The sequence below is a fragment of the Cydia strobilella genome, chromosome 6, assembly GCF_947568885.1.
Source record: "Cydia strobilella chromosome 6, ilCydStro3.1, whole genome shotgun sequence".
In the NCBI taxonomy this organism is placed as follows: Eukaryota; Metazoa; Arthropoda; class Insecta; order Lepidoptera; family Tortricidae; genus Cydia; species Cydia strobilella.
In genome coordinates, this window is record NC_086046.1 from 7,700,009 (window position 1) to 7,722,215 (window position 22,207).

Genomic DNA, 22,207 nt, shown 5'->3' on the forward strand with positions numbered 1-22,207 from the left:
ACCTAAATACCTGACCGTTGAGCATCTAGTGATGTGGTTGCAGGAGCAAGGCGAGTACGTATTATCACAGTTATGAAGGGTTAAATGTATGGATGCCGGTGGAGTGGTTAAGATTGTTTTGCTGAAAGAGATGTAGTACGTTTTTTCTACATTTAGGGTAAGGAAGTTGCCGTCAAGCCAAGAAACTATTTTTGCTAGTCCCTCATTGGCCGCTGAGAACGTTTCTTCCCAGGTCTTCCCACAAAACGTTACCACAGTATCATCTGCATAACAGATCATGTTTGAGTCGGGAATATCTAGCTGCAGAAGGTCATTAATATATATTGTGAAAAGGGTTGGGCCAAGAATGCTCCCCTGCGGTACACCAAAGTTAACAGGAAGTTGGCTGCTAAGGAATTCACCAATTTTTACCGATTGCCGCCTATTTGTTAAGTAGCTTCTAAACCACAGCAAGGGGACACCTCTCACTCCTACTGCCTCCAGTTTTTTTAAGAGTATGGGGACTGAGACGGTGTCGAACGCTTTAGCAAGGTCTAGAAAAACGCCTATGCTTTTTTGGCCACTGTCTAGATGTTGTGAGATTATGTTAGTGAGGAGGACCGCGGCGTCTTCAGTGGACCTGCCTGATCTGAAACCAAACTGATTATCCGATATAATCGAATGTTTCTCCAGGAACTTAACAAGACGTTTATTCACAATTTTTTCTAATAATTTAGAAAAAACACTTAGTAGAGAAATAGGTCTATAATTAATTACAGCACTTTTGTCCCCTTTTTTATAAATTGGTGAGACAGCTGCCAGTTTCCAACAGTCGGGGAAATTTCCCGTCCCCAAACTGAGGTTAAATATGTGAGATAGGGGCTCTACTATAACCTTTTCTACTGCTTTGATTAGCGACGGCCCGCAACCATCAAAGCCTGGAGCACTTTCAGGCTTCAGTTTCTTAATTAGTTCTTCCACCTCATGTGCGTCTGTTGGTTCCATGAAAAATGATTTTGATTGATTAGAATGCGGGTTAAACTTTTCAGCCAAAGAGTCTTGCGTTTCTGAAAGTCTTGATAGAATCTCATCGGCCAATTGCTTCCCCATTGTTGAGAAATGTAGGTTACACTTATTTAGAGACTCTTGAATAGAGCATTCGGACTGTAGCAGTTGACTCGACTCAGAGCTTTTATTGTTCACATCATATAGGGACTTTAATGTTTTCCAAATTTTTTTACTGTTGCCTTTGCACTCAATAAGTTGTTTTTTATGGTATTCGGACCTAGCATCATGCAGTATGTTGTCACACAAATTTCTGTAGCGCGTGTAAGTTTTCTTTAAAACGAGATCATCGGGCGAGGCTCTTGTTAGCAGATGCAGCTTATCCCGGTGTTTTATGCATTTTATGAGACCGGGTGTAACCCATGGTTTCAGGTTGAATTTTGAACGACTAAGTTTGACCCTTGTTGTATGTTTTTGTATTACTGATGATATAATGTCATTAAAGTTATTAGTAGATGTATTTAAGTCAGAAGTATTTGTGACCGACGACCAGTCTACTCCCCCAAGTTCAAGTGCTACTTTGGCAAAGTCTGTTTTGAGGACCTTTCTATTTTTATTGGTATTGTTGATTTTGGGAACGGCTATGCCAACCATAGCTACGTCGTGATCACTGACTGAACACTTGCACACGGCTCCAACAGAGACCGAGTTTGATTTGACAAATATATGATCAATACAGGACTCCAACCGAGTTGGCTTTGTGATAGCAGGAATGAAGCCATGTCCGGACATCAAGCACATGTACTCTGATAGATAGCCACTGTTTCGGCTGCCCGAATATGTTTTGTGGTAACTTAATTTTCAATTATTAACTTTTGTCAACGCACCGCATAATGTACGGAGCCGGAGCATAATCACTTGTCAAATTCGAAGCATCACGAATTTGTCTTACTTAGTGGCACACCTGACAGACTTGATTAACGTCACGCGGCGCGCCGTGGAGGTTTACTATGAAACTTTCCATAGAATAAAATTTAGCGAACTCTTTAATGATGACAAACAGTTTGGTGCAACCGACCCTTAGTCTTTACTCATCTAATAAAATCAATGCCTCTTTGGTCTAGAATAGTGATCGCACGATTTTCTAAATATTAGTCTTTAACCTGCAATATTTTTATTCCTAACTGGTGAATAGTTTAATTTCAAAAGATAATAGCATTTTTTTTGCAAATAAAGAGTGCATTTTAGCACTGATAGTTCGCTATTCATGTGCGACTCGGCTGATAGTTCATTGTTTTATTTTCTAGACGACAATAAAGCAACAAATAACTTCAGATTAGAGAGATAAGTAGGTAAGCAAAGTGTCTGGTCAAGAACCGTATCGCAGTAAACCCGTATCAGCACTCCGTATGTGCATGCATACCTAATAGGTTAATAGGGTCCTATGTTCTGACAAGATAATGGAAACTAGAGATGCCGATTGTTAGTTATAACACTTATAACCCTTAATCAATAATACCAATTGGGTAGACAATCGTGAATAGACTTTAGTTCATGTCAAACTTTAGCATTAGACAGCCACTTTATCTTGCTTATCCCTTTAACGTGATGAGAAATGTGGTGGAAAGAAATGGTACCAAGTCTAGGAGAAGAAATCCAACGCGACGGACCTAAAATATTAAGGCCAAAATGAAGAAAACAACACTTTCACAATCTTATGTTTCGCAGTGAGGGCACGTCATAGCAACGAAAAAAAAAACGAACAAGCAGGAAATATGTAAACAAAATTTCTTCCAAAATAGAACACCCTTGAACGTTTCTAAGAAGCAGTAGTTAAAATTTAATTAAACCTTTAACGTTTCCGTACTATAAAGTATAAACAATATGATAAACTCTTGATCATTCATATCCCATAGCTATAAATAGGCAGATGGTTATTTCGACACCGGCCTCGGCCAGTTCATAAAATGGCCGGTTTATTTTCAATTCGACCAGCCGTGTTTGCGGTAAAATTTAAAATAAATTAACGCTTGCGCCGCCGCCTGATGTGCCTATTGTGGAAGCACCGAGACGAGGTCACCGGAATGCATATCATTTGCAGCTGAACGAAATTAGCTCGTCTTTGTCTTAGGAGTAAATCACAGAGCGCTATATGAGTCCTAGTAATTTAGACGACGCGGTGCGAAGTCTTAATGGATGCCTTTACAAATGAGCTAATCTACTTACATAACCTGGCAGAATATATATCTGTCCTGTCATTACAATAATCTACAGATAATTAGGTTAAGATGTGTTCGTTCACAGCTTGTTCCGAGCGTGTGAAATATCTCAGAATTTAAAGAAAACACTACTGTTTCCGTTTGACAGAAATTAAAAATTATATACTGACTCTCACACACTAGCCAAATTGTGACCAAAACAGAGGGCCTACCGCGAGCCACGTTCGACGTGTTGCCTCTCTGTCGCACTTGTAAATTCGTACGTAAGTGTGACAGGGAAGCAACACGTCGAACGTGGTTCGCGGTAGGCCCTCCGGACCCTTCGGAGCTTTGGTCTAAACGAGACGTCGGCAACCATCATAACATGTTCAGCTACGGCGGTATTGTCATTAAATTTAATTAAAGTTTGTGACGTGCAAACCGAATGTAATGATATAGTCCAACATGTGTTTAGCACACATAAATAAAACATAAAAGCCGTGTCTGTGATACCTCTAGTAATTAATGCCACCGACTTATGGGCGCAGCAAGACATGGTGTCTGCGTTTGGCGGCGAGCCAGTGGCAGACATGGCGTAACGTGGGGCACGTTTGGTAATACCAAAAACCTATATGTATAACTCCGTATAAGATGAATAAAGTCTAAGGAAAAAACGTGCCTTGGAAATCAAGAAAATTTGATTCTCGCACAGATGCCGCTACCACCAATACCAACCTTTGGCCTATTCTCGTTTAGATGGCGTTGAGGGTTTCGTTTGTTATTTAACAATTTTAACGCATATCAGTGAAATAACATGGGTCAAAATCATATAAAATAGTAAATACAAACAAAAAAATCATTTATCCATATATATATTTTTTCATTTTCTGATATTTTTATTTATAGTTTTAATCGTGTGTCGATAGATAGCAGTAAATTTACTGTGACTACAAAATTTACTATGACAGTACCCCTCTATCCTATATATTCGACCAAAGAGAATATATAGGATATTCTCTTCGTCCGTAGCGCTGACACGCCGGCAGATCTCCTAAAATAATAATCTATTACATTCAAAACTAACAGAAAATCTTAGAAAAAATTCAAAGTGGAAAATTCACTGTCTCTAGCAAGGCTCGAACTCGCTAGTTTAAGCTTATTGATTGATTTATAAGCTAAATAGCATCGTTTGCAAACGTTTTTGCTTAATACAAAATTAATCTAAAAGAAAATCTCTTGCCGCTGGAGCAGTTCCTTTCAGTTTTTCTTCTCATTACAAGTTCCCGCGCCTTCTGAAGACTTACATCTATCTGTTTTTTAAATTGATCCTTTTCACTTTTCTTTGGAGAAAAACCCCCTTTTCGCGACGATTATTAGGTCGTATTTTGCCGGATTTAGTGTTTCATCATATTTCCTATTAGCTGCAATCGTTGATAAGCAATAATATTTAGCATGCAAAATGCCAGATTTTAGCGCAATGTTGATATTATTGTACCTACCTACTACTAAAAATGGCCTTAATACAAACAAAGATAGATATAACTCCGTAATAGATGGATACAGTCTAAGGAAAAAACGTGCCTCGAAAATCAAGAAAATTTGATTTTCGTTCAGAGGGCGCTACTAGTTTTGGCCTACAGTCGAATAGATGGCGTTGACGGTTTCGTTTGTTATTTAACAATTTTAACGCATATCAGTGAAAGAACATGGGTCAAAATCATAAAAATAATTAATGCAAATAAAAAAAAACATTTATCTATATTTAAATACATTCTATCGTATTTTTATAAATCTTCATTTTTAGTTTTAAAGTGTGTCGACAGATGGCAGTGAATTTGCTGGGGTTACAAAATTTACTACGACAGTACCGCTCTAGTATAAGTTACTCTATGATACAAATAATTTATTGAAAAGTTTTGCACAGTGGTTGCTCTTAAAGACTAATGGCGTTATTCATAAACGCATTACTGGTCTGAATTAATTATGAATCGTTTGTCTTTATCTGTCATTTTGACTTATGTATTTGTAAGAAAGGGATAAAACAAAACTGAAACAGATAACATATACTAAACAAAAAGTGACCAATCCTAGTTGGATAAAAGTTAAAACATAATTTAACTAAATCAGGCCCGTAAAGATTTATGAATAAGGGGATAATAATTGTTACTAATTTCCTGTGTTTCAAGCAGAAAAGGACAATATTATTTAATTAATTAACAATAGTAGGTACTGGATACTGCCTGGTAAATTCTATATCTTCGAATGAAACGACTCATATAAGTAAGTAATAGTGATCGAACTTCGCTTGAGAAATTCGTTTGATCATCCATTTAGAAGCACATACCATATCCATTCACAAGATATTTCAATATTTTTACGCTGCTCTGCATAATTTTGCTATAAAAATTTTATGCGCTTTTTACCTGCGCTGGATGACCTTATTATATTGTAATAACAACCCTCCCTTTGTTCTTTTGTATATGACGACCTTATTTCTCTACTTTCTTACCATTCAATTGTGTTACTTAGTTTACTTAGACAATAAAGACCTTCGTCTTTAAGTTTAACACATGCTTATTTGTCGTAAATGTAAAGTAAGTTAATAATTACGATTTATCTTGTCGTGATATGCTCCATTGAATGGGCGCTTAAGCCTTATTTCAAACGAAATTTATGGCTTTATTAGCTGCATAAAAATCACGCATTTCCTTACTAAGTAATACGATGGACCCACACTGTTACGCCATCTAAATGTCGTATCAGCAAACATTTGGATTCCGCCAAGATTTTGTCGGGGTTCAAGGCCCCTCGGAGATAAAATTTGGACATGCCATTTGTTGCATCTCGCCCACACAAGCTGATTCATTCCATATACCTCTCAATTACGACTCCCGATGCCAAAATATGCTTGGGCATATTTTATAAAGGTAATAAATTAGTTTATATGCATTGTTTTTATTGTGCGCGTCGAGCACGGGTGTGCTTGGGTTGTCAAGAAATTTAATACTCAAGAACAAATTAGATTACTTTCTTATGAAAATATTTTAATCTATGTTTTTACAAGTAGTCACACTACTATTTAAACTATAAACGAAATAAACATCATATACAAAGGAAAAAATTACCAAGGCCTCCAGTGTCCGGGAGGGATGGCCAGGGGGCGCCACAAGCCCTCGGAAATTGTCATATACTTGGAAATTTCGACCCATGCCACCGAGCCCGGGTGGCCGAGCGGTTGAGGCATCTGTCGCGTAAACGGAGGACGCTGGTTCGATTCCAGCCCCGGGCACTGGAGCCTTGGTCATTTTTTCCTTTGTATATGATATTTATTTCGTTTAAGAAATTTAATTGTAAGAAGAGATCATAGTGATCGATAGACAGCTAACACAATAGTATTCAGTAGACATGCAAGAGAAACAGACAGAGCAAGAGGCCACGTGACGCTCAAATGCGTAGGTATCGTTAATCGTCAACTGTCGATTGTTAAGCAATATTGAAACAAAACATTGAAAACGACCGCGTTATTTTCGTATTTCTATTTTGTCGTAGCCCTGGCTCTTATTTTCCTCGGCCGTTGGTGCGCCAAGACGCGTGACGGCTCCGTACAAACTCCTCTAGCATTGGCACTGAACCCACAGTTGAAGTCTAGATAACGAATTCGGAGGACGTCTGTATTATCAGACCACAAACATTTTTAATTTTTTTGTAACTAGTGAATAAAAACGTGGTATTTTCCGTGTTCTCGAGGTTAATATTCTTGTTTACAATCGGTGCGCTATCAGTAAATACATTTACGTTAGATGCACTACGTCTGCATAATAATATAAAGTTGTTATCATATTTAATGTTGCGTTTGTTATAGATGGTTTCGAGCACGACCTCTAGCAGCGCTGCATCTAGTCAACGACTACAGGGCTCAAGCCAGAGAATCCAGCATCAACACAGAACAGCTTCCGAAATGAAAGCAAGTTCCATGAAGTCAGATCTCACAGAGCTGAAGAGCTCCATCTCAGAGATGAAGAACTTGAGCAACACAGCGGCTTCAATGAACTTCAACAGGTGAGTCCAAGAAAACGATTAATTTTGAAACAGCTTTACACTTGCGTCAGACCAGCGTGTATGCATAAATACATGTGCCAATGTTTTTGTCTAGTCGGCCTTTAAGATAACAGATATACAGTTTCTAATAAAGATTGGGGCTTAATGGCATTTGCCACATGGCTGTCGGAGTTAGCTCACCTGAGCGACCTTGGCCCTCGGCCAATTCCCACCCGATGTTTCCCTTCTCGTGTTTGCAGTTCCACGCCGGCAAACAATAGCAACGCTCCTGTTCTCGGGAGGCCGTCTAACATTTTGTTTCTAGTACATTTTTGTGAGCGTAATTAGTCACTAATTTATAAATAGGTTACTTATTTATAAACCGTGAGCATTTTCTTGACATTATTACCTTCGTATTCCAGATTAAGAAGCTCCATGGAGAACATAGTGGATCAGGGAGATATAGTAGGCGACAATAGCTTGCCCGATATCCGGGATCTCAGTGACATGGGTGACATCACAGACATGGGAAACATGTGCGAGCTTTCTGAAGACGGCCCGCTTGTGACCTTCCCTGAATCCGACACACCTCCGCCTGTCAGCGAGAATCCCTTGCTCCCTAGTTTGGCTAACGCCGCATCTATCAACGCTAGTCTAAACTCGGCGAACAAACTCAAATACAGCGCTGCACAAGTTTCGTCGGCTAGTTCTACTCGAGTTGTGACGGATGGATACAGTGCCTCAAATTCAAAAGCGAATAGTTCACGAATGCAACATCTGCAGCATGGAGACTTGCAGTATGCGGAAAGAAGTGCCGCTGGAGCGTCACGAAAGTTGCTACAAGCCGAGGGGCTCGCTGCCGAACAGAACGCGGCGTACCTTCAAGTAAGTTTACTTTTACATCAAAATTTCATAAAGGCAATGCTAAGTTCATCTAAACTGCCCCAAAACACATGATGCCATACTTGGTATCTAAGCAACCCCACAACAAAAGCATTTACGCATGCGCAAAACCTCGTTTTACAAATACGTATATGAAGTAGCGTAAGTGTCTTCCCCGCGTCTGCTAGTAGGAGTCTGAAAGGCGCGCCGAAGGACGTGACCTCGCCAGACAACCACCGATCGATATCGGTGCTAGTACGAGCGTCAATATTACCGCGCCGAAATGTTCAGTACGGCGCAACTCCTTGCCTCGAAAGCACAACATTAAAATGGAGAAATTCCGCAAATATCGAGTATGGTAGAAGTATGGCGCGCATCGTCGCATGGGCCAACAGGATGCTGCGCGGAGGATCGCCAGTACCAGTAAGAGTATTTATCTACGCGCGCTTATCGCTGGACGCGCGCTCGTCGCGTTGCCGCTCAGTCGGCGCCTGACCGTCGTGCTCGCGAGCGCATGCGGAAGTCAATTATTGCGCAGGCGCGATACAGTACACGAATAGTTCGCTTATATATAGAAGCGGAATGTCCGCGGGCGGGGGGGCCCCGTGGCCAGTCCGTCGTGGCGTCCTTTCGCGCTTTCCTCTGCAAACTCAGAATCCTTCGGTGAGAGCAATTTCTCCTAATAGTTCTCGCTGTCGGTCGACCTTCTTAAATTTCTAAATACATGACGTCTGTACACAAACCTTAAAATATTCACGAAAAGCCCGCCAGTTCCGCGCGATTGGCCTATTTCCAATAGAAGCGATAGGACGTATAATCCGAGTCGTTTTACGTGGGACTGTTTTCTGATATAAATGTAGTACTCTTAGAGCTGTGACACGTCGCGGTGGTATTCCGACCTATAACCATGTCTTCGAGACGACGTCCGAGACCTAAATTGCGCATCGCAACCGGTGTAACTATCAAACCAAATATTTGTTTTGTGAGACATCGCGGTAAAATTATAACAGTGGCTATAGTGATAACAAGTTCATCATGTACTGAGGTCAAACGTGTTTTTCAGAATAAATGCTCGCAGTATTCGGAATTCGACAAGTTTGTTGCCGCATCAAATTAGAATAACTAATAGAGACTCATTAGCTTTTTGTTCGTGGTTCAATTTACTGATACGAGGCATTTTGTGGTTTTAGGAGCAGCGATCGCTAAAAGCGGGTGAAATAACGTCTCAAGAAGCGAAGAACATGTCTGCTACGAGTTCCAAACTACAGACGGAGGCTTTTAGTGCAGAGAAAAAGGCTATGGCGTCGACGCAAGCGCTCCACACGGTCACGTCAAGCGGCATGTTTAGCCACAAGGAGCACTCCAGCGTCGCGCATTCCAACATGACAATCTCCAGCAAGAACCTCTCCACAAAAACAATGCTATCATCACAGGTAAGCTTACTTTAAAAGTCAAGTGTGTAGACGGAAAATCTTACGCCATATTTATTGACGTTTCATAACCTGATTAAACTCGTGCGATTTTTCTACATTATTACCTACATTTTTTATTGCAGATGAGTCAGATGCTAAACGGAACGATTAAACCAGGCGACGAAGACTTAACTAACTTAAATTTTGATGATTTAGACAAGCTAAATGCAAATTCTAATCAGAAGGATGTTGAACAGGCCATAGCGAAATATTCAACGAGAATGAATGCCTTTATTACATCTGTTAAGAATAACCAGATTGATAGAAAAAATGCTTCAGTACAATTTAACAAATTAAACGAGATGGTCCGGAGAGCGTGGGCAGTACCAACATACGGACATGAACTGGGATATTCCCTATGCAACACGCTTCGAACATCCGGCGGTTTGGACATCCTAATGACTAACTGTCTAGAATCAAGTAATCCTGATTTACAATTTTCATCAGCAAAAGTTCTTGAACAGTGCCTAACTACTGAAAATAGAGCGCACGTTGTTGAAAACGGCCTCGAAAAAGTTGTAAACGTAGCGTGCGTTTGTACGAAACACGCGAACTCGGTAGACCACTCTAGAATAGGCACAGGAATTTTACAACACTTATTCAAGCACAGCGAAGGTACTTGCAGCGACGTGATCAAATTAGGAGGCTTGGATGCTGTACTGTTCGAATGCAGAAAGAATGATGTAGAAACCCTAAGGCATTGTGCGACGGCGCTCGCCAATCTGTCTCTCTACGGAGGCGCCGAAAACCAAGAGGCAATGATCAAAAGAAAAGTTCCCATGTGGTTATTCCCCCTAGCTTTCCACACTGACGACAATATCAAGTATTATGCTTGCTTAGCCATCGCAGTTCTAGTAGCAAACAAAGAAATAGAAGCTGCTGTTCTGAAATCTGGTACATTAGATTTGGTGGAACCTTTCGTTACGACGCATAATCCGTCCGAGTTCGCGCGATCGAACCTTGCACATGCCCACGGCCAGAGCAAAACCTGGCTGCAACGACTCGTGCCAGTACTCAGCTCGAAGAGGGAGGAAGCGAGAAATCTAGCAGCATTCCACTTCTGTATGGAAGCTGGTATCAAAAAACAACAGGGCAATACTGAAATATTTAGAGAAATTGGAGCGATAGAATCTTTAAAGAAAGTGGCTAGTTGTCCAAACGCGGTGGCGTCCAAATATGCGGCACAAGCCTTGCGGCTTATTGGGGAAGAAGTGCCTCACAAACTGTCACAGCAGGTTCCCCTATGGTCTATTGAGGACGTCCGAGAATGGGTTAAACAAATAGGATTCTCTGAGTATGCGAATGACTTTTATGAGAGTAGAGTAGATGGGGATTTATTACTGCAACTGACAGAAGAAAATCTCAAGGAAGACATAGGTTTACAAAATGGAATCAAACGAAAAAGGTAGGTCTCAACTTTTGTAAATTGTATTTATATTGCCATAATTTACTTGAAGCGTGTTCATTTAAAGCGAGTTTTTTGAATTTCAGATTCACAAGAGAACTTCAGCAGTTGAAGAAAATGGCAGATTACAGTTCAAGAGACACGGGTAGCCTCAACGACTTCTTAGGGGGAATTGGCCCAGAGTACACTATCTACACGTATTCCATGCTAAATGCCGGGGTCGACAAGGAGTCCATTCGCGGCCTTAGCGATGAACAACTGGAGAACGAATGTCGCATCGTCAACAGCATTCACCGCCTTCAGATCCTAAATGCTATCAAAGGTAAGTTAACCATTAATCATTTTAACTATTTCCTGCCTTAGCAAGAGACGCAATATTTTTACGATGAGCATAAAATTTATAAACCTAGTCACAGTCTCCGCTATAAATATTGTCCAAAGCTATAGCACATCAAAGATATGATGAAAATTCTAGGTCAATTCTTTTAATAATAGTCAAACATGATATCAAACTGAAAGATATCAAACCATTTAAAACTTTTAAAAACAAATTAAAATTATATGTTACAAACAATATCACATAACAGCTAACATAATATCTACCATCTAAGTAACCACCAGTGAAAAAAACCATACATAGTATAATAATAATAATAAATAAAATTGTTAACACATCAAAATAAAATAATATTAATCACGTACCTTACCTGCTTCCGCGACTGTAGTACGTAGTTCACTTGTGCAGATTAAAAAAAATAATAATAATCCGTATATCCAAAAAGCTAAACAAATTAACATAATAAAATTAAAATAATCATAAAAAATATAACTACATAAAACGTAATATAAAATGAATGTATGCATAAAAACAGGCTAAATAATACTTATTTCATCTCAAATAATACATATACATTGGTTTTATTACAATAAAAACCAAAAAGCGTAAAATAAAAAAATGTTCTTAAAACGACAATAATTAACTTACATACAAACATAAATATTTAAAATACATAATGTCTTTGTCAATAACCTATAATTAACTACTGCTTAAAGGTCTCGTTTAACTTGCCCCGTAAACAAGTCTGGCAGTCATGAGTCGAACAAAAAATATACCCTCATATATTCCTATTACTAACCAATTAAATCTAAACCTTACATTAAGGCCATTAGGGTCGATTCTTAGTTTTATTCTTGTATTTAATTTTAGTTCACATGAAAATGCAATTGTTTATTGTTAAACATTATCATAAGTGCTTGCTTATTGCGTTATTTGTAAATAATTACTTTAAGTTAGCTATTTATAAGTTGTCTTATAAGCGAAATATCTGTAATTTAGACAATAAATTTTCTTTAAACCGAAACATGAAAATTACAAGAGCCCGTCATCGATTTTAGTCGCAAAAATGTAAAATTGATAGATTTAGTCGCTGAAATTGTACACCTTTTGTTACGTAATAGAAAAAACAAGTACTGGTTTTTATTAGCACGTCTTCTCAATTTGCCGTTTTACAGATAATTTTTTTTGAAAACAGACTCACTAAATTAGTAATGATTTTTTCTCTGAAGGACGTTTAGGTAAACGCGCGTAAAGCACTGATTTTGTCGGTCTTATTTGTAAATTTCGTAAAGATTGGACGGCTAAAAATGCTAATTTTGTTTTACACATATCCTGTACTCCACCTTTTACGGACTACATTTTTATTATTATGACTTTGAAGTAGTGTAAATGAAAGCAAGACGAAATCAATTTTCTCCAGAAATTACTTCAAAACAAGTGACAATTTCTCTGAAAATCGACTTAATTTCAACGTAATTTTGATACTTAAACAATCTACAACATTTGCTGAAACTGTTCTTATACATCAATTTGTATAATTTACCACAATAATTTTTTGATGAATTTTTAAAAACTGCCCCTTCTCTTCATATATTACCGGTGACGCACGCTCGCGACCTCATTATTAAAAGGCGAAACGAGAAGAATAGAAAACAATACTTGTTATTTAGACATTACGTCACAAAACGTGTATAATTTCAACGACTAAATCTATCAATTTTACATTTTTGCTCCAAAATCGTTACCGGGCTCTTAACGCCGCTATGATAATCACAAGTTTAATCTATCGGATAGAATAACGCAGTTATATTTACAATAAGAGCTATGTAAACATTATCGTAACAAGTGTTCCAATATAGCAAAAAAATTGTAAAGAAAAAAACAGCAATAATTCATTAACCTATTGAAATTTTGACGATGACTCTGCCTAAAGCATTTTGTTTATCGCCTCCAGTTTACGAAAGCACACTTCCAAGCAAGGGAGAGGAGAACCTCGAGAAGAATCTAGACGTATTCGTGAGCTATCGACGATCGAATGGCTCCCAACTTGCCAGTCTTCTGAAAGTCCACCTACAACTCAGAGGATTCACAGTATTCATCGATGTAGAGAGGCTAGAAGCTGGCAAATTTGACAATAATCTCCTACAGAGCATAAGACAGGCGAAGCACTTCCTATTGGTACTGACGCCATATGCATTGGACAGGTGCAAGCATGATAATGAGCAAAAAGACTGGGTCCATCGGGTAAGCAAACAACTTTGCTATTCAATTTAGTTTTAGTTCGACCTTTTATTTCGAGCCCATTAATGTCAGTTTAAATTAATATTTAATTAAATAGGTTATTAATGGAGAAATTAAAACTGTTACTGTGGTAATATAGTATACTTAGATAAGAAATGGCGTAACCCAATTAGATAACATTGATAACGCAAAAAATGGATATATGATGTCACATGTCTTCGAAAGCGAAATAACGATAGCTGATAGAACATCGTCATTATCAAACAAAAAAAGTCCATTTTTTTTATTACAAAAAAGCAAGCATCTGACCGCAATCTCACCTCATGGTTAGTGCCGATGCAGTCTAGGCTTACCTAAAAGATGTCTATTCACTTTCGATTTAAAAAGATCCAACTTATAGTAGACTGGGAATAAATTTGCAGGAAGTGAATTCCACTCCTTAGCCGTTCGGCCCGTTCGCTAAATATTTTTAGAAGGGTTAGGAATTGTTTGATCTAGTTAAAAATTAGTGGCTCTGTGAGCTGTAGATTCCACAACCCCGCTCCGCCTTTTTGGAAAATTTCCAAAAATTGAATCTTCAAACAAATCTATATAATTATCAAACCTGCTCACTAAATCACGAGAATTGATTGACATATGTGACCTATAGAGTCCGAGGCCATGCCAAGGGCCAGGAACAGCCGAACATACAAAAACATTTTTGCCCAAGTTGAAACGGAGCCCTTCGAGCAATCTCTGATAAGGTTAAATCTGACTAATTAAAAACTTTATAATTCCAGGAGATAGTGGCAGCGTTGCAGTCTCAGTGCAACATAGTGCCAATTATCGACAACTTCGCGTGGCCGGAGCCCGAGGAACTGCCCGAAGACATGCGCGCGGTGTCCAAGTTCAACGCCGTGCGGTGGATACACGACTACCAGGATGCCTGCGTTGAGAAACTAGAAAGGTGACCACACTTTTTGTAACTTTATGCATCCCCTAATCAAAAAATTATCTGAATTGTTTGAATGAAGAGTGGCATATCATTAATCTTTGTTTCTCGAAGCTTGAAATATCTAAACTAATATGTTCTTTTTAATTTTCAGTTTTCTCCGGGGCAAGTCGAATCTGTCGAACCGGCTGGACGGTCTGAGGTCTCGCGACGTCAGTACGCCGAGCACGGCCACCATCGGCCGCGGGCCGCCCAACTACCAGCGCATGGCCTCGTGCGAGAGCCGAGGCAGTGACAAGAACGATTGACTAGACAGCTGCACGCTACCGCCTATTAGGTAATTTCATTTAACAGGTTGTAGTACAATACTCATAGTAGAAGCAGGGAGGGTTGGATTCATCACATGTAAAGATGTACCTACTGGTACAGAGTCCTTTGGATGAGGGTGGTAATAGACCGATTATGATTATTTACGTGTAACAGCGGACGTAGACAACTTTCGGCTGCCGTGATAACAATGAAATAATAGATCCTAACCCTGTACAGAATGGAGATTGTGACCGAACTACAAGAAATATTAACCGATATTTTTTTTGTTCCACAGACCGCGAAGACGCCGCCAATCATCTTTAGAAAAAGCTTCGCCAGTATTCTCACTTAGTTGCGACCAGCTGTCCATCGGAAGCACACAAACCGCCTCCCCAGTGAAGTCCCTGCACAGTCTACCAGAGCGCTTATCCGAAAGTAGCGACAACTTGGACTACAGTGAGGAGACTAAATCGCGTCGGTGCAAAAGCTGCGAGGGTATGCTGGATGAACAACCCCACACCTTAGATACTCCCGTAGAAGCTTCCACGCAGACGAAAAGAAAAAAAAACTTCATGGACCGATGTGTGAACAAAGTTAGACTATGTTGATGATGTGCGACCCGTGAAACGATACGCTTGCAGTGTGTGCCTTGTAAATGGCTGCCTTATTGGACTTATCGCATATTTATGTGAATCTTATTTTAAAGTACAAAAGTGTGCACAATTGTGTATATATTTGTGTATGTCGATGTTAAAATTATTTGTTAGTTATACACGAATACAGGCTCGTAAATCCGCTGTTATTAGTAAGGGCGCGTTCACATTAGGCTTATAGTTTCTGTTTCACTGAAGTGTGAACCATCTCACTAAGCATCTAATGTTAGAAGTCTTCAAAATAAAGTTGCATAAACCGAGATCCTAAATGTGTATGTGCGCTGATAAGAAAAGCACAGTAACATGTTTAGTTGCTTTAAAAACTAGCTGTTGGAGCTAAGAATTTATTTATCAATAAAATTGTAATCTCTGAGTGCATGAAGTGGATTGACCATTGAGATGTGACATGTAGTTGCTACCCTGCAGTGTTTCAAGAACACCGCACGAGGTGGCAACAATGTTGAATACAACAGTTTGCTATTCGTTGTAGTATGGCAAATTGCTTTTACGCTTTCCGACTTGCAATACATAATGTAATGAATTATTTAATTTATATCTCTCTATCTCTTCACTCTCTATACAAAATACATGTGAATTTATGGACATATTGTATTATTTCTTGTTTTAGTGTCTTGCCAATAAAGTATAATGTCAAATGAGTGGATTATACAAAATTACAATATGCATATGTGATAGCTTAGATCTTTTAGAAATTATTATATGAAATAATGAAATTGCTAGTTTTACCTGTTATTTAACTTTTCAGCACTGATTTCATTCTTCTTGTACCTTATATTGTTGAAAATTGTACAAAATTTTACCTTAGAATAAATTGTTAATGAAGTCATTGATTATAATGAGTTAACCATATTATTATGATTATAAACATAATTATACTTTACCCCTTAAAGATATATATTTATGTACTAGCTCTAACCGTGAAATAAATGGTATTATTAAAATTATGAGACTTATTTTGGTGTTTTTATCCCTAATAGATTTAACCTCTTGATAATTTGTTTCCAAAATTTTCCAGCTTAAATTTAACTATGTGACATTGACAAAGATTCAAAAGGTAATTGAGGAACTATGTATTATGTGTAATATGCCAGTCGTCAGGACGATAAAGACAAACAAACAGCTTAAATATTCTCAGCAGCATAAGACCATGATTTCATAAATTTAGAAATTCTCACCTCTCCCAGGCTCAAATCTGAAAGTTACCCAGGGCCTGCAAACACTTTAACAGTCCCAGCCTTAGTAACGCACCAATGTTACCATAGAACAGAATTTCTACTACTAAACTACAGCTATTAATTACTACTATTACTATCACTACTACTACTGCCTTAATTCTAAACACCACTAAGGGTCTCCCCAGATATATCTACGCGCAATTGGCAAAAGCCAATAGGAAAAAGTTTTATATCCGTGCAATAAGAGCGAAAAAGTCGCATGGGCCGGCGCCTGCCAACGCGTTGACAGTTTTTTGGCTCTTATTGTGCAGATGTAAAGCTTTTCCCTATCGGCTATTGCCGATTGCGCGTCGATATATCTGGGGAGACCCTAACGACACATTTAAATCAAATGCTACACAAGTTTCAATAAGCTGCACACTGTTTACAACAATTTTTATGTACTTCAACAGCTTGGAGCATAATCTGACAATACTAAAAAGTTCATTTATTTACTTACATACACACTTCATGTTTCACCTTGCACCCTCCACTACACTTCATAAGCATTTCACCATTTAAAAAAAGTCATATACAGGTGTTTTAATCTGAAATAAATGATAATCCATGTTACAATAATAATTACATTTTATTTAAATATACATAAATATATAACAAGTAATATAGATCAAACCTGATTTCTTAAAATTGCGATTATTCAACAATTTACTTTTAATGAAAACGAACACTCATCACAGTCAATAATCACCGATTGTTCATTATCATTTCTGTCCGTTTCCTTAAGCACATAATTTGAACCACATCTACACAAATAAGTATATACACCATCATCAAAATACATGTCTTTTAAACTTATAGCATCATATAGAAGAACTTCACAATTATTATGCTCTGAACTGGATAACTGTGCATCATACACTTTCCTTGATTCTGGATCCCGAAGGACATTCCACGCTTTTTGTATAAGCAGGAAACTGTCTTGATTACAACTTACTTTATCTGGATGGGTAGACAATACAAGACTTTGGTAACTCTTCTTCAGCTCTTCGTTTGAGGCAGTTCTATGACACTGTAGAACTTCGTAGTAATCAGGAAACTTTGATTCATTGCTAATATTAGCCATGATATTTTTGTATCAATGACAATTCATTACAATCATTAATTTAAATTAATTACGCACATGACTTTTTAAATATTGTAAATTATATTGTGATTTCAACTGCCAACTGCCAAGTAAAGTAGAAAAAAGTTAGTTTTGTTATGATTTGATCACACTGAATCACGTCCGTGGGTATAATTCATATTTGACAAGTTGACAACAAAACATAACCTCAAATTTTTCATGCTGCGTGTGGGGCTGTGGCAGTGTTGGCCGAACGCTAATGCCATTAACCATTAAAAATTAACAATTAAAAAGGTTAATGGCCATTAACCATTAGTCATTTAATTCGGATTAAATTTTTGAGACGTTAATGGCCATTGAAGTTAATTCGGATTAACTTTAATTCGGATTAACTTCAATGGCCATTAAAGTTTCAAAAAATTAATTTGAATTACTCTCAATTGCATTAACGTCTAATAAAATTACATTCGTGATATTTTAAAATGAGACAGCAAAATGACCCTGACTGAACCCTGGCAGTAGTAGCAGTACCTACCTACTACCTAGTAGAATTCTGGTTTGGTGCAACACAGACATACGCGGTTTTGGTCATTTAAATCGTCTTGATGAGCACTTCGGAGAGCCGTACCCATGATAGAGCTGATGCTGAACCCTGGCAGTACCTAATGGATCTAAGGTTTGGTGCAACATAGGCACACGCTGTTTTAGTCATCTGACTTGTCTTGATGAGCACTTCGGAGAGCCATACCCATGATAGAGCTGATGCTGAACCCTGGCAGTACCTAATGGATCTAAGGTTTGGTGCAACATAGGCACACGCTGTTTTAGTCATCCGACTCGTCTTGATGAGCACTTAGGAGAGCAGTACCCATGATAGAGCTGATGCTGAACCCTGGCAGTACCTAGTGGATCTAAGTTTTGGTGCAACATAGGCACACGCTGTTTTAGTCACCCGACTCGTCTTGATGAGCACTTAGGAGAGCAGTACCCATAATGGAGCTGATGCTGAACCCTGGCAGTACCTAGCGGAACTAAGGTTTGGTGCAATATAGGCACACGCTGTTTTAGTCATCCGACTCGTCTTGATGAGCACTTAGGAGAGCAGTACCCATGATAGAGCTGATGCTGAACCCTGGCACTACCTAGTGGATCTAAGGTTTGGTGCAACATAGGCACACGCTGTTTTAGTCACCCGACTCGTCTTGATGAGCACTTAGGAGAGCAGTACCCATAATGGAGCTGATGCTGAACCCTGGCAGTACCTAGCGGAACTAAGGTTTGGTGCAATATAGGCACACGCTGTTTTAGTCATCCGACTCGTCTTGATGAGCACTTAGGAGAGCAGTACCCATGATAGAGCTGATGCTGAACCCTGGCACTACCTAGTGGATCTAAGGTTTGGTGCAACATAGGCACACGCTGTTTTAGTCACCCGACTCGTCTTGATGAGCACTTAGTAGAGCGGTACCCATGATAGAGCTGATGCTGAACCCTGGCAGTACCTAGTGGATCTAAGGTTTGGTGCAACATAGGCACGCGCTGTTTAGGTCGTCCGACTCGTCTTGATGAGCACTTAGGAGAGCAGTACCCATGATAGAGCTGATGCTGCACCCTGGCAGTACCTAGTGGATCTAAGGTTTGGTGCAAAATAGGCACGCGCTGTTTTGGTCATCTGACTCGTCTTGATGAGCACTTAGGAGAGCGGTACCCATGATAGAGCTGATGCTGCACCCTGGCAGTACCTAGTGGATCTAAGGTTTGGTGCAACATAGGCACGCGCTGTTTAGGTCATCCGACTCGTCTTGATGAGCACTTAGAAGAGCAGTACCCATGATAGAGCTGATGCTGAACCCTGGCAGTACCTAGTGGGTCTAAGGTTTGGTGCAACATAGGCACACGCTGTTTTAGTCATCCGACTCGTCTTGATGAGCACTTAGGAGAGCAGTACCCATGATAGAGCTGATGCTGAACCCTGGCAGTACCTAGTGGATCTAAGGTTTGGTGCAACATAGGCACACGCTGTTTTAGTCACCCGACTCGTCTTGATGAGCACTTAGTAGAGCGGTACCCATGATAGAGCTGATGCTGAACCCTGGCAGTACCTAGTGGATCTAAGGTTTGGTGCAACATAGGCACGCGCTGTTTAGGTCGTCCGACTCGTCTTGATGAGCACTTAGGAGAGCAGTACCCATGATAGAGCTGATGCTGAACCCTGGCAGTACCTAGTGGATCTAAGGTTTGGTGCAACATAGGCACGCGCTGTTAAGGTCGTCCGACATCCTCTTGATGAGCACATAGGAGAGCAGTACCCATGATAGAGCTGATGCTGAACCCTGGCAGTACCTAGTGGATCTATGGTTTGGTGCAACATAGGCACCCGCTGTTTTAGTCACCCGACTCGTCTAGATGAGCACTTAGGAGAGCAGTACCCATGATAGAGCTGATGCTGAACCCTGGCAGTACATAGTGGAACTAAGGTTTGGTACAACATAGGCACACGCTGTTATGGTCATCTCACTCGTTCTAATGAGCACTTGGGAGAGCAGTACCCATGATAGAGCTGATGCTGAACCCTGGCAGTACATAGTGGAACTAAGGTTTGGTACAACATAGGCACACGCTGTTATGGTCATCTCACTCGTTCTAATGAGCACTTGGGAGCGCAATATTTGAATATTATCTTGAGATACTTATAAGATAGATGACATATACTTATGGCAGTAAGCAGTAGGTCCTAGTGGAGAATACAAAAGCGCTTTTTTAAGTATAAATGAACTTTATTCCATTTAATAATTTACAGTGATCGCGGTACGTGTCGTTGAGTTCGGATCGGGAGCAGAAGAGAGCGAGTTGCCACATACAAATTAAAAGGCAACTGCAAAAATGTTGCTATATAAAAAAATACTTAAGCTAAGCTTACACTCTATATGTTTTGTATTAAACATAGTTGGGGCCAGGCAATATTACATACAGGTAAATATTGGACCCGCCATTAGGAATCTACATAGGACAAGTTCTTAAAACTACATTACGGGTAAAGGACATAACTTAGTTATGGCTCTACGAAATATCTTATTATTAATTTTAACATCAGCTACCCTTACTAATCCGTCCCTACCAGGGAACGTTTTTACTATTCGAGCCATTGGCCAATTTAATGGAGAGGTGTTCATATCCTTTACTATTACCAAATCACCTTCCTTTAAATTAGTTTGTTGGTATTTCCATTTGGGGCGGCTCTGAAGTTGGGTCAAATAACTTTGAGACCAAGTTTTCCAGAAGTCTTGCTTAAGCTTAGTGCACATTTTCCAAAATGAAACCCGATTTACTGGAGTTTCAGTGAGATCAATTTCTGGATAACTTGTTAAGGCTGCGCCACAAATGAAGTGTCCAGGAGTTATATAATCACAATCATTAGAAATAGCAGCAAGTATAGGTCTACTGTTCAAAATTCCTTCAATATCTATGATTACAGTATTAAATTGCTCATAGGTCAAACATAGATTGCCTACTATTCTTTTGAAGTGGTGTTTTACACTTTTGACACCACTTTCCCAAATTCCTCCAAATGTTGGAGAGTAACTCGGTATCCAATTAAATGTTATATATTTGTCTGAGCAAAATCTGTTGACAGAGTCTCTACAATCTTTGGAGGAGAATAGGTCATACAAGCCATTTAATGTATTACAAGCACCCTTAAAGGTTTTTGCATTATCACAAAATATATTTGTGGGCATGCCACGCCGAGATATAAATCGTTTAAGACATGCTAAGAAAGTTTCAGTCGTGAGATCAGAAACAAGTTCTAAGTGTATCGCTTTTACAGCAAAGCAAACAAAAAGTGCGATATAGCCTTTAGTAATAATAGGTTTTCTAATGCGAGAGACCTTCACGTTAAACGGACCGCAGAAATCAATTCCTACATGCTGAAAGGGTCTGCTCTGAGTGATTCTTTCTTTAGGGAGGTCTCCCATCAACTGCTTTGCTGCTTCAGCATTCATACGTATACATTTTATACATTTATGCACCACCTTTTTTACCTCTCGTATACCATTTACAAGATGGTGTCTCTGAGATAGAGAGCCTAATACTAGCCTAGCGCCTGCATGCATAAGTCTTAAGTGCTCTCGTTCTATAATAAGATCGGTAATAAAGGAGTTTTTTTGGAAGTATAGATGGATGCCGCTTGTCATAAGACAGGTTCTCTGCATTTTGCAGCCTCCCCACGGCCCTAATTACTCCGTTTTTATCTAGGAATGCTAATTGATCACTAATTGTCACAGGCTTATTTTTTGAGAGCAGGACTAATTCTTTATCAAAATGCTCTGCCTGTGTACAACGTAAAATTTTCGTCATAGAGTCACGCAATTCCTTTGCAGTTAAGTTTCTGCTTGTTATTTTGTTGTCTTTGTTCAAGCAGTTATTATAAAATCTGTAA

General features: G+C 39.2%; 1 protein-coding gene and 1 long non-coding RNA gene across 6 annotated transcripts in view; one reads left to right on the forward strand and one right to left on the reverse strand.

The window, feature by feature from the left end:
• The window catches only part of LOC134742357 (NAD(+) hydrolase sarm1), a 93,094-nt gene extending 76,670 nt beyond the window's left edge, over positions 1-16,424 (forward strand). For all 5 annotated transcript variants that reach the window (XM_063675432.1, XM_063675433.1, XM_063675434.1 and 2 more), the window contains 9 exons: positions 7,045-7,241; positions 7,643-8,105; positions 9,293-9,535; positions 9,658-10,979; positions 11,066-11,301; positions 13,271-13,560; positions 14,337-14,503; positions 14,643-14,825; positions 15,093-16,424. In XM_063675432.1, coding sequence (XP_063531502.1) covers positions 7,045-7,241; positions 7,643-8,105; positions 9,293-9,535; positions 9,658-10,979; positions 11,066-11,301; positions 13,271-13,560; positions 14,337-14,503; positions 14,643-14,796 — 3,072 coding nt within the window. In that variant the 3' untranslated portion in view covers positions 14,797-14,825; positions 15,093-16,424. The remainder of the gene's footprint in view (positions 1-7,044; positions 7,242-7,642; positions 8,106-9,292; positions 9,536-9,657; positions 10,980-11,065; positions 11,302-13,270; positions 13,561-14,336; positions 14,504-14,642; positions 14,826-15,092) is intronic.
• A 694-nt stretch (positions 16,425-17,118) lies between these two features.
• LOC134742431 (uncharacterized) lies at positions 17,119-17,780 on the reverse strand. Its single transcript, XR_010127934.1, has 2 exons — positions 17,641-17,780; positions 17,119-17,233 (listed from the first exon to the last, which is right to left on the reverse strand). It is a non-coding gene; the product is annotated as an uncharacterized LOC134742431 (long non-coding RNA).
• Between the last annotated feature and the right edge of the window lie 4,427 nt (positions 17,781-22,207).